The 12,887-nt window shown below is 38.9% G+C and overlaps 1 protein-coding gene across 5 annotated transcripts in view; it reads right to left on the reverse strand.

The window, feature by feature from the left end:
* Positions 1-66: 66 nt before the first annotated feature.
* LOC137184806 (synaptotagmin-2-like) overlaps positions 67-12,887 on the reverse strand; it is a 63,892-nt gene continuing 51,071 nt past the window's right edge. For 4 of the 5 annotated variants that reach the window (XM_067592831.1, XM_067592832.1, XM_067592833.1 and 1 more), the window contains 6 exons: positions 9,868-10,005; positions 9,445-9,612; positions 8,824-8,991; positions 7,688-7,805; positions 7,203-7,336; positions 67-6,009 (listed from right to left, as the gene is read on the reverse strand). In XM_067592831.1, the coding sequence (XP_067448932.1) occupies positions 5,794-6,009; positions 7,203-7,336; positions 7,688-7,805; positions 8,824-8,991; positions 9,445-9,612; positions 9,868-10,005 (942 nt within the window). In that variant the 3' untranslated portion in view covers positions 67-5,793. The remainder of the gene's footprint in view (positions 6,010-7,202; positions 7,337-7,687; positions 7,806-8,823; positions 8,992-9,444; positions 9,613-9,867; positions 10,006-12,887) is intronic. The other variant, XM_067592835.1, reaches the window with a different exon arrangement.

A 12,887-nucleotide genomic window follows, 5' to 3' on the forward strand; every position in this document is an offset into this window, starting at 1 on the left:
GTCAGACGCAGAGAGATTATTAGGAACTAGCTGAGCTGAACACACTTCATATTAAACACAAACAAGTCATGGTAATTAAAAGGCCTTTATTTCCTATTTGTTTTTTTACAGAACTGGTAACACATATGATAAATTTGTAATAAGTTATTTGGTTCCCTTGATAATTTTTATAAGGATCCCCAACGTTTGTCCACATAAGGGTCAAGAGGAGTTTGTGAGCAACGTTTGTGTCCAGTCAAGGGCTAAAGCATGCGATCCACAGTAGGCACAAGTACTGACATGAACACGCGCACCACGACACTAGACACGAAGAAACACAGCTAGAGGACACAACCTGACCGTCCTCCGATGCTTTAAAAGATGATGAGGAAGAGAAAGAGGTGAGAAAGGAACAGAAAAAGAGTCTTGAGAATACAGTTGCATCAGGGGAGGAGAGGTGGAGGACTAAGCACTCAAGAGGGGGGGAAGGGGGGGGAGTTTGGTACGGTCCTGCATGTTTGGCAGTATACAGTATGTCCATGTTGTAAACATGAAGGCCGGCATTCTTTACGCTCAGCAAAAGCAGATTCAGTGAAGAACTCAATGAGCCTGCTTCCTGTTCAGCATAATGATACTGATGGTACATAGCTGGTTACACATAAACAGGACAAAGACACAAACATAAAGCAAGGTGAAATATGTCTGGCATTGATTCAAATACAGTCCTACATTCTACATTAGAAGTACATAACACGGAAAGCAAAAATTAGGACAGAAGAGAGTGATTACACATATGCACAAGAATACAAAGAAGAAATACAGCGAGTAATAGAGGAGACAAGACAACATGTTTCAAAGTGGTGTCTTTACCCGCTGAGAGGCTTTTCAATGCGTTTTGACGAGATGGTAAATGATCTACTGAACTTTGGATGGTTTCCCTTTTTAAATCCCAGCGTTTGTTAAAAAAAAAAACTAAAAAAAAAAAAACTAAACACACAACTAGCTGTGTGAACAGTGCTCTAAAACTGTCTCAGTTTCAGATGCAGTTGTGCATAAGGTATTGTACATCTGCACAGCTATCAACAGAACATATTAACCCCCATATTTCAAACTTTTTCTTTTAAGATTGAGTATTACAGTCACACACACGAAGATGTACATTTAAGAATGAGTAATGTGTCCCATGCATGCAGACCTGTAGTGTATATTGTAGTTATATATTCTAGTGCAGTTTTTGCACCATTGTCTGCTAAAGGGCCTACACTTCATCTATTTAACCCACATACACAAGCACACACACGCGCAACTCCCAGTCTCTGTCCCCCATAGAACTTCGGTGGTCATGTGACCGTGGTGACCCGAGCGGTGAAAGGAAATTTAAAAAAAAAAAAAAAAATCTCTTAAATGTGCTATAAATTAACCTGCAATCACATTTGCCTCATCATCTGATGTGTTCTGTTTGCCTCTGCGTGAATTATTTTGGCTTTGTAGATTCAAACAGTGGTGACGTATGTAGGCAACTGTGATCAGGTACTGGCAGTATTTCTGAAACACACTGAAATCATGTATTTTTTATAATTATTCTCAGTGCATCATTTGGTCACATTCAATAGCATTAATGGGACAGTGAATAAAGGAGATTGACTTATAATATTGCATCAGACAATGTGCGGCGTCACGCAACACATTGAAGATTGTTACCAGGATAGATGTGGCAGTTTAACGTTAACTTAAAATTCAGCGACTGAGGTAAACTTAAAGGAATAGTTCAATATTTTGGGAAATCAGAACTTGCCAAGAGGTAAATGAGAAGACTGATACGAGTTATCTGTCCAATAAGTATGAAGCTGTAGCCAGGAGATGTCTAAGCTAACCGTCTCCTTGCTCCAGCTTCGTATTTAACGGACAGACATGAGAGTGGTATTGATCTTCTCATCTAATTTCCCAAAATGTCAAACTATACACTTAATATCATATCATGTGCATGATATGTATTCCTACATTTTCATGTAGTTTTTATCCATACGTTTGTGAAAATCATAACTCTATGCATAGTTCTATGGGAGGGATTCAGGCCTAAAACATGGGTGCCACTGGTTTAAGTTTCTCTCTTTTTGCTTTAATATTGTTGGACATCTGTCTTCATTTTTTGTTGCTTGAACAATTTGCTTAAGAATCCAAAAAAAGCCATCAGTGTGAGCCACAGTGTGGCCAGCAGTGTTATTGATTGTAATCAATATGTAATCTCTAGTACATTTTGTTGTTGAAGTGGCGGAAGAGAAACTTGAAGAGTGACCCAGTTTGGTTCATAAATTGCACTCAGCCCATGAATAGAACACACTTTCATATATATATTATTTTAGCAGTATTATCGAGAACCTATTGTGATATTATATCTATAATTCATACTATCAAAACAAGGCATATACATTACTAATCACAATACTGTAAAATCAGCTACCTCTATGAAACAAGGACATCAACAGCTCTGAAAGTAGAAAAAGACACACTCACTCTACTAAACTCACAACTGTTCTCAATGCTCACATATATAGTAAAATGGATTTTGCCCTCTTGATGAACAAAGACCTCTGAACGGAATGTAAAAGAGAAACACTGGCCAAGGAAAAAGACATGTCAGATTTTTTTTTTTTTCATAAATCAACTCTAGCTACTCAGCTGAGCTCTAAAGAGTTAGTGCTTGAGTTTTATGGCTTTAGTTTTATCTTATTCATTTATCTTGTATACATGTACACATATCGTATAATAAACACAGTAAAAGAGACACAGCCGTGAAAGGTTTCAGGTCATTTAAATAGAAGTGGAAAATAAAAAGTCCCAGGTAAACAAAGAGGGAAGAAGGGATTCCAAGTCATTTGTGATCACTGGAATGGGATTATTCACCTTTTGGCCCTTGGAAATGCATTTCATATAAAGATATGATCCAACAGACTTCATTCTGGATCAACACTGGCAGAAATAATGACTGCAATCCACCTACAGATCACAGAATTATTCCGTCTTCTTATAATGAGATATTAACACTGTGCCAAATCTGCTGTTTGAAAAATTGTCAGCTTATAGACTTGGAGACCCCCCCATTCCGTACATTAAAAATTGAAAACATACTTTTTTAAAAAGCAATATCAATAAGAGTCAGAAACAAGTCAAACACTGGCCTTCAGATAAGTGCTGAAATCAAATGTATGGCAGATAAATGGCTTCAAATAAAAATCTTGGATCACAAGGAGTTAGATAGCAAGCATGCGGCTACATTTTCATCCTACATGAACTCACACACAGTACTGGACGACACACTTGCTTAAGAATTTCAGGCGTGGAAAGGTTCTTATTAGTAATAGTACTCTAATATTTGTATGACATTCTCTCCAATGACCCTCATGGAAAATAAATACAGATTTGTTTCATTTAGAAAATATACAGTGCATCTTTTTCCCTTCGTTGTGTTACTGTATTAAAATGACAAATGACACCCATTTACGTACACGAGATATTTTTGCTTCGTCTCTAAAACATGCTCTTATGTACAGTATTTTTGTATAAACATGCAGTATCAACGTGTATGAACTATGTATATAGGCAAAACTACACACAAATGGGTTGCTTGATTGCTTCCATGTTGCCTTTTCTTTAGTGTTGCTTCATCAAAAAAAGAAAAAAAAAAGATAATGTGAGATACAAAACTGAAATCTGAACATGGTCTATGGTGGTTATAAAAAAAAAGAAAAAAAGATACAATTTCCAACAGAGAGAAAGATACAAGAGCCAACATTCATTAAATTCCAAATTGCATTTGATTTACACTGACATTGCATTTTCTTGCACACAGTCAATTGGTAGTTTTTGCTGTTGGTACTCACAGACTGGCTTTAATTAACAACAGGTATACTGGGGTCCAAGCACCTGATGCAACTCAGGATTTTAATTAACAATTTAATTTTCACCAATTTATTCAGGGCTGGTGAATTTAATCAAACAACATTTTGGATTTTGTCCAGGTTCATTCACAAAATTTTCTCTTCAACAGAATATTTAACAACACCGAACCAATTACATTCTGTGAAGGAGCCAGGGAGCAGCATTAGATGGAAATGTGTCTGTTTTCTTAATAGAAGAGTCCATTTATATGAAGAGACCTGTCTGGCATGCCACACGTGCCACAAAAAGATTCAATCTCACAACGATTCATCACAAAAAAAAAAAAATACACAGATCAAAGAACAGTGTCAAATTAGAACAGAATAATACCCAGTAGTGCAATTAAATTCAACTGTTTGGTAAGCTGTGTATGAAATACACATGGATCAGTGCCTTCTTCCAGACCATATCCTTGCAATCAAGTGAGAAAAGTAATATCCAAACAATCTAAACACATACACAAAAAGCTGAGGCAAAACAAAGCAACAAAAAAATGCTCACATAATGCACTCCCTTGCTCTTTTTTTTTTCCAAAAAAAAAAAAAAACCCAAACAAACAAAAAAAACCCAGCAATAATCACATAAATAATTATTCCTAACATAAATAATTAAAGCTCTTGTTTCTAAGGGTACTTAGATGCAACATTTGGATTTAAAGTGCTCGAGGAATAAAAGTGTTTGAGGTTAACTAAAATGAAACTGAAAAAAGAAAAGAAAGAAAGGAAGAAATGAAGAGAACAACACCGCTAACTGAAAGGCGTCCCTGGTAGTTGAAAATTGCTTATTTTGTTACTTGGAAGGCTTGTCTCCTTTATGACTGTAAGACGGTTATAGGGATTCCTTTGAAGTAAAACCCTTGTGTCAAGTCCATGACTAATGGCAGTAGCACTGAACAAGTGAGATAGAGAATCAGAGGCGTTGGGAGGGGAGGTGGTAAACTGCAGGCAGTAATCGACACCTTGTAAATAAATACCCTTTTTTTTTTTTACTGAAAATCCTTCACTCCCTCCATCTCCCAGCGTACCATTTCATGGATAAACTAACACTAGTCGTAAGCCTTACATCACTGAAAAAAACAAGCGGTCAAGCTTTTGAATCCAACATTTCTTTCTCATCGAGTGGAGTATTTGAATAAGAACAACCCGTTTAGAAAAAAAGGCATGGAGTTTCAGTTTCCTCTCAGTTTTCCTGAGACGATGGGTGGAAGGTTAACTAATCAAAAAGGCAGTGTGTTTGTGGGTAACTGGATATGTGCCTATCCCTACTTGCTACCCAACTCTAGGAATGTACTTTAAACAAACAGAATCATCTGGTATGATAACTGGCAGGTGTGGAACATGGTGCACAATACACCTAAGGAATGGACCTGCTTGTGTTATTTCTCTATCATATGGCAGTATAAAGCATTTTATTATTAAGCACTATTCTAAGCAAACTGTGTCACTAAAGGGAAGGGGTGAGAAGTACAATATGAGTGAATGTATGTTTTATCCCCTCTATCACCATGTTCCCACATAGCACTCTTACTGTTCTTCATAGTCTACTCTGTATTCTTAATAATGGAACCACAACCCCAATACAAAAATAGATCTAAAGGAAATCAACGGAGTATCTGTCCATCCTGTAACTTGTCTTCTTTTTTCAATGACATGATTTAATATAACATGATGCTTCTCTAAACTATATTTCCCATCATGTCAAATGGTTATTTATGGATCTTTTGAAAGGTGGCGGTGGGAGAGGAAAGGGGGTGGTGGGGGTAGGGAGGGCTGGGGCGGTGTTCTTCTGGAATATACACTGATATGTGGGACCTGGGGAAATGATGGGAAATGTATGGGTAGGTGGAGGTGGAGGACAATGTGTTCTGGTGGGAGTTTACTTCTTGGCATTCAGGGCTGCGAGGGCGGCATCCACCTCCTCCTCTGGCTGCAGTGGATGCCACTGGGCGATGGGGCGACGGGGGTTGGCTAGCATGTCGGACCAGTGTTTCAGCCCGGCCCCTGTGGACTTGCTTCCCACCAAGATCTTCCCGATGGCGTCGTTCTTGCCAATCTTGTCATAATCCAGCACTGTGATCACAGCTACGATTTTCTGGGAGAATGAGGTGAAAAGAATTACAACAAAGTTCAAAATGCCATGAGGATAGGGTGGACAGTAACTAAATTCAAATACTGTCCTTTTTTGTTAATGTTTTTTCAGGCTAGTTTATAGTTGATCCAGTGTTTGGGTGTGCAGTGGTCCCATTGTAGTCAATGTCTGTGGTTGGGTGGTGGGGACTGGGACTTGGGACTATCTATATGGAATCCATTCAACGTTTAGTGTCCTGCTTACTTATATTCTCAGTATGTTTTTTATCATGTTTGATGCCAGTTTATTTATCAGATCAACAGCGAAGGAAATCAAGAAGTGCAGCACAGCATTCTCAACCAAAATCAGAGTGTTTCTTGTTTGTATGTACAATATGCATTTACTGATGTGCTTTAAAGTGAGCCTAGGAGGTCAGTGTGGCCAAAGGTGACAATTATGGGATCTTAAATAGCGAAATATACAATACTACAAGTACAGAAGAGTCATAAAGTCAGTAAACTGTCTCTTAAGGTTGCTAACATTAGCTACCTTAACCTACTGGTCACACCAGACCATATAAGGCTGTAGCTACAAAATCCCAGAGTCTATTTAACTGAACATTTGATTGCTTATGAATTTACAATTATTTGTGAAAGGGAAATAGTGTTATTGCTTGTTTCAAAAGTTACATCGTGTTGCTTTACTGTAATTCTAATTTGACATTTACATGGGAATTGTGGGATCATTGTCAAGAGCTGAAGACTGGGCATATTGTCCTCACATGTATTTCACCAATGATCTAATTAGAAGGTAATCATGTGACTTTTGATCAAAATCCTGCCTACATATACAGGTGTGTTCACATCCTCACCTTTACCTGAAAAATGTAAATGTAAAACCTATATGTTGCCAGTCATGTCCATGTAAAATAAAATAAAAAATGGTAACAAGACAGCAATGTATACATGTTTCTCATGCATAGAATTGCTACTCAGCACCTGCTTAAAGCCTTCATATAAAAAAGATGGTCAGATGATGATAGGTTGATGGTAGGGTACATGAATTAATTACACATTTGCATATTTGTTTTTACTCACATACAGTACTTTTTAACTCCAGTAGTATCTTCAGAACAGTATGTTTATTTCTGTAGGATATTGTCATACTCTTTTACACCCCCTGATAAATGTTTTTAACAAACTAGCTAATATTCTTACCTGCATTTGCTCAAGAGGAATCTCAAAGCTGAAGGACTCATTGTAGTAAGGATTCAAAGTGTTCTTCTTCACTGTCGTCTTCTTCTTCTTCAGCCTCTTTCCATTCTGCAGCAGGTTAATCTTCACATAGGGATCTGAAAATGGAAAGAAAGCGACATCGTGACAAGCTGATAAAAATGCACTGTACATGCATGTCTGGGTTGCAGTGCTATAATGCACCAACAGATGGGGCCAATGCTGAAGCCAGGGGGGAGAGGGAGCTGCTGCATGGTGAGTACTGCAGCGTCAGCACGTGAGCAGAGCAGCACCGACCTAATGGCTGAGCTCAAAGGCACGCTCCTTTATTCACTGTACTCCCCTGTGCAAGCATCCACATCTCACATTAAACTAACCACAGTGGCTATTTTTGTCTAGACCTGAACACTGAAATAGTGTCAAGTGTGATAATGGAATGCAGTGTCTGACGTTCAGGTCTGTGCATGTACCTGACAGTCCACCCACGTCCATTTTCTTCAGGTTCTTGGCCTCCAGAATACAGATGGTGAGTTTGCCAGCAGTGGGAACGTAACGCAGCGAGATGCAAATGTCACCCAGCTTCTCCGGCTGTGATAAGGAGGGAAGGGGAGAGGAAGTTAACCGAGGTCTGAAGCAGAATTTATGTATTTTCTCTGACTGTACCATACATGTTCCTTTTAATTTTAAACATGCACCGTCAATATCAATAATTCCTGCTGCCAGTAGTATATCTAGTTGCTGTTATCCACATCAATAAAATATCTGAGACTGCAAGCAAAATTAACTGTAGAGTGAGTATTCATTCTTAAGATGGCTCTGGGGAGGCCTGGAGACGAGGTTGTCTCATTGATTAAAACTAGTTTTTTATATTCTGTAGCAGCATAATGGTGGAAGTGCCAGATAACAGGCTGCATGGCTACAGAGGAAACAGTGCAGTTGGTTGAAAAACTGTGTCTTTCAGCCCTTTGAATCTCTTTGGCAAACAAAGTTGCCACCTTGTGCTTATGTAATCTGGTACGTCATCTTTGTACGTCATCTACTGTGTGAGCTGTTAAAGTTGCTCTATATGGAAAAAGTGAATGCAAATGTGTATCACTATGTTTAAAACCTGTTTCACAGGTTGCATTATGATTACTGTTTGTAAAAAGAGTTAGAGCAAAGGCATTGTAGTAAACACGGTACTATCAGCTAATCACAGATATACTGTATCGGTATCGACATGTCAGCTGTCAGTAACAAGAAATTACAGAGAAAAAAAGCAAAAGATATGTTTGAGGTAATTTAGAAACAGACTGTCACCATAACATGGTTTGTTCACCAGAGAGCACCAAAAAGTTTATTCTTCAATCATAAATATTTGTACTAAATATATATCTTGCAGAACGTCAGTAATCAAATTTAAGGGATCTTTATCAAAAATCTTTGTTTATGTTTAAAAAACAAATATAGTATGATATATTGTTACCAGTTTTTTTTAAATATAATCTCAAATTCTCAAATATCAATATCAGTGTCGGCCTCAAAAATCCAGTAAAACATGCACGGGAGGGTGTAATGCACATAAACAGCAGGTTTTTGAAGAATAATGCTGCAGCATGACTCATACCTCTTCTTGATCTGCGCTGTCCAGGTCTCTCCACTCCTCAATTGGCTTTGCCAGGTCAAGGGTGTTCATGGGTATTTTAATTTCACCAATGACATCATGTTTAGAGAAGCGATCAAAGTCATAGACTGACATCACCAGAGTCTTCCCTCCCATCTCTTGGAATGGAATCTGCAGACAGAAAACACACCCATCTTATTGATTTAGATACAAAAAAGAAAGACAAATATACAAACGTATTAAAAAATCAGCATCTGTATTTACAGATCAGAACTGGTTGTGACTTTGGCCTGGAGCTCAAAGTGACCTGACTTAATATCGTGCCGCTTGAGCAGAACTGGCCCGACTTTGTCAAGCTAAAGCTATTTGGACTGTTTTTTATAGTGCTGTGTCAGCAGGCAAGGTGCACCAGAGGTGGCCCTCTCCTTTAATTTGATTCTCTACCACATTCTCGCTGTCAGACACCTTCAAAATGTCTGTGGCTCTTTATCGCTGCTGGCCAGAACTGTTAGTGAAAGAGAAATCAGAAGCTAAGCAGGACCCGTCTACACATCAAACAGCTTGACGTGCATGTTGTTTTAATAAGTAATAAGTAAAAGGCGACTACAAGGTGTTTCAGCTTACCTTGAAGGTAAAGGTCTCATTGAAGACAGGATTGAGCGTTTTCTTGTGAACCTTTGTGTCAAACTTCTTCTTCTTGTCAGGGAGGACGAAGACCTTGACGTAGGGGTCAGAGGTGCCACCGCTGTCCATGGAGAGGAGATCAGCTGCTTGCAAGATTCCCACAGTCAGCTGTGGAGGTAGGAGAGAAAAGTCAGTATACACCTTTCTCCAGCTTGCACATAAAAGAAAAACTAACTAAATCCTTCAGTATGTCTCTGATCCAGTTTTTTTCTTTAGGATTATCAACAAAGCCAGAGAAATGTCACACAAAGACTAAGGAATAGAGTAGCGCATGATGCTTACATAAGTACTGTAAGGCTCTGCTTCAACGTTGATGACTTCATTTTGAAAAGAAAGTGTAAAATAAACTATTTGAGTTCTTGCCTTGTTCTCCTGGAAGTCATAATCAATGGAGTACTGCAGCTTCCCGAGCTTTTCTTTCTCCTTCACTTCTTCCTCTTTCTCGTCTCCAGTCAGTCCAGGCTCAACGTCATCTTCTTCATCATCATCATCCTGTTGTTTCTGCAAAAGACAGAGGGGGGCAGGCGGCAGAGGAAGGAGTGAGCGGACAGTTTTGAGCCTGCGGCTGTGCTGAACACCAAACCTCGGGCATCAGCACTCGGGTTAGTCACAGCACCTACCTGCCACTTACCCCCGCTCACCCCGGTGTTACAAGTGCAATCTGTTCATCGATGACCACGGTTGCAACCTGACTTGATTTCACTATTTCTTGGGTGACACCATTTGCTGTTTTTTTTTTTTTTCTTCATGAGCATTACAAGAATGCTAAAATCAGAGTGAGGGAATTTCTCTTGGACTACAAAATGTTGTAGAAATGCCATTTCAATAGAACTGTGTGCTATTATGCAATGAGTAGAGAGAGACAGAGAGAGAAAGAGTGAGAGAAAGAGAGGAACAACAGAATATAAACAGTCAAAATACAGCGGGTGGACAGAAAGACAGGAACACCTTACATTAAAATGCAATCTAATACAACAGTCGTGCAATAACCTCTGGAAGTTCTATTTTTTCACTTATTAAAAAGATGATTGTCAAACCTTAATTACTGCTAATTTGTTTTCAAATTAATATGACTCACTTGTAATTGTGATATTACAGGGGGTGGACAAAATAACATAAAAACGCAACATAAAACCGGACTTAAATGAACTTCATTGCAGTTGCTCAGGCAGCTACACAAATCCCAAATGTGACTCATGCCAAATGAGTCATATTAAGCTGTTAAAAAAACTTTCAAAGATCGTGACGACTTATCCCACACAGAGGAATGTTGTATCTGCAAAGACGAGCCAAAGTCACAAGTAAACAAACTGAAGGATATCATGGGATATTTTCTTCCACAACCATGACAAACTTCGTCCTTTTTGACATAAAACTGAACATTTCAAACTTAACCCTTACATATTGTTCAGATCAAATTTGACCCATTTGTACATATGAGAGCATTGCACTACGTGCGAGGTTCGTGTTATTTTGTCCACCCTGTGTACAATGTTTTCAGTACAAGCTGTCACGAGAAGCAGAACGTCCTCACTGAGAGGAGCTGAAGGACAGAGCTATGAGGAAAAGATGTGATTTGATCAAACCACTGATGCAGTGATTCCTAACACCTTTCTTGAAAAGCTCTCAAACTTGATGACACTGCAGGCAAATATCCTCCAATAACACGCGCTGTGCCAACTGACAGTGTAAGCTGTTTGACAAACAGGTTTACTTCAAGCTAGACAATATTACTGTTTGCTGTTTCTCTTCTCCTGACATTCCAAAGTCTCATTAATGTGTTTACACTGGTAACGTTGATGGGATTGTGCTGAAACTGAATTACTGAAATATTTCACAATTGATCTGTTTAAGATGCATTTTGTTATTCAAATAATAATCCAGATTTTCCAGGTGGCACTCTAATGTGAATTACTGTGAGTCTTGATCATATGCTGAAACAAAACCTAGTCGTTTACTGACAGATAACTGCTCCTGTGGTAATCAGGGCGCAATGAAGATGATAATTCAAGTCCTATGTTATCGTCCGTCTTGCCTTTATATCACATAAAAATCACTCTTTCATCTCTTTAGAGGCAGTCATGACTAATCGAGTGATGCTCGATGTGAATATTAAAGTAAACTATGAAGCTGGATAATATCTCAGTATGGCCTACTTTCCTATGGCTGTCTTCTTGAAAAAACACTGATGTCTTCGCAAGACTGGAGGGTCCAGCTACTCATTGCTGAGCTGGAAGAGGAACAGGGCACACACACGCACACACACAGAGAATACACACACTATCACACACACTACACACCATAGTGGACGCTCCCATACACACACACACACACACACACATATACACACACAGACACACACACACGCACACACGCTTGCTTACATGCAGGCTCTCATGCATGCTTAAAAACTCACGCTCTCTTTCTCTCTCTCTCTCTCATGAACACACATATTCTCACACAAAAATCCTTATTCGTGACATTCTCTATCTTCGTCATTGTAAATGCTTTTCATTCAAGCATGCCAGGCCACACAATGCAGGATCCAAGGAAAGGTTTCTCTCTGATGGCAAATGTAAAATGAGTTACCTTATATTATAAACTTTTAAGAGGACAGATAAAAGTTATGTTTTGATGTTTCTAAAACCTCTGATACAAATTTTTGTCAGGCTCAAAAATTTCTGTACATGTGTTCTGAGTGAAATGTACACATCCATGGAGGGATCATGCTATATTGAGAATTTCCAGTTTTTCTCAAACTTCCAGTGGGGGTTCAAAGATGAAGACATGGTATGTCTGAATGTATGCCCTTTGGTCAACTCCATGGGGCGAATTGCAAGATGGATACTAAGGTTTTATTATATGAAATGTGTGATAAAAAAAACCAGCCAGTTGATTGTAGAATTATCTTTGGATTGACTGAAATCAGGCCTCTGCAGTTGACAGCAAATGTGGGCAAACATTCTGGCCCACCATTTCTCCTCAGTGAGACCCAAGTGCTTCAGGGAGAGAGGGTGTCAATGACTTGTCACCTAGAATGTCAGCAGCATGGGTCATCCAGGAAAGTTACTCTCAAGTCAAGTTGTGGCCATTCAATGGTACCTACTGCAAGGGTATATGCTGGTCTTTGTCAAGAGATACAAACAGCTTTATCTGTCATGGAACTCGGAGCGTGTTTGCACAAGTGGGGCACAGCGTGTAAATTTCAGACTGGAGTCAATTTATCTCTGGAGAGAGATTTGTAATGTTTGTAAGGTGTCAGTTTTTTGGGTTGTGTTGCAACGATCGAAGCCTGTCATGGTGGAAACATGCTCTAAGCTCTCAGTTAGGTAAAGTTTCATTCTATTATTTGACAAATATCCAGCTTACCCCTTGCACATGCA

This window comes from Thunnus thynnus, chromosome 6, assembly GCF_963924715.1.
Source record: "Thunnus thynnus chromosome 6, fThuThy2.1, whole genome shotgun sequence".
In the NCBI taxonomy this organism is placed as follows: domain Eukaryota; kingdom Metazoa; phylum Chordata; class Actinopteri; order Scombriformes; family Scombridae; genus Thunnus; species Thunnus thynnus.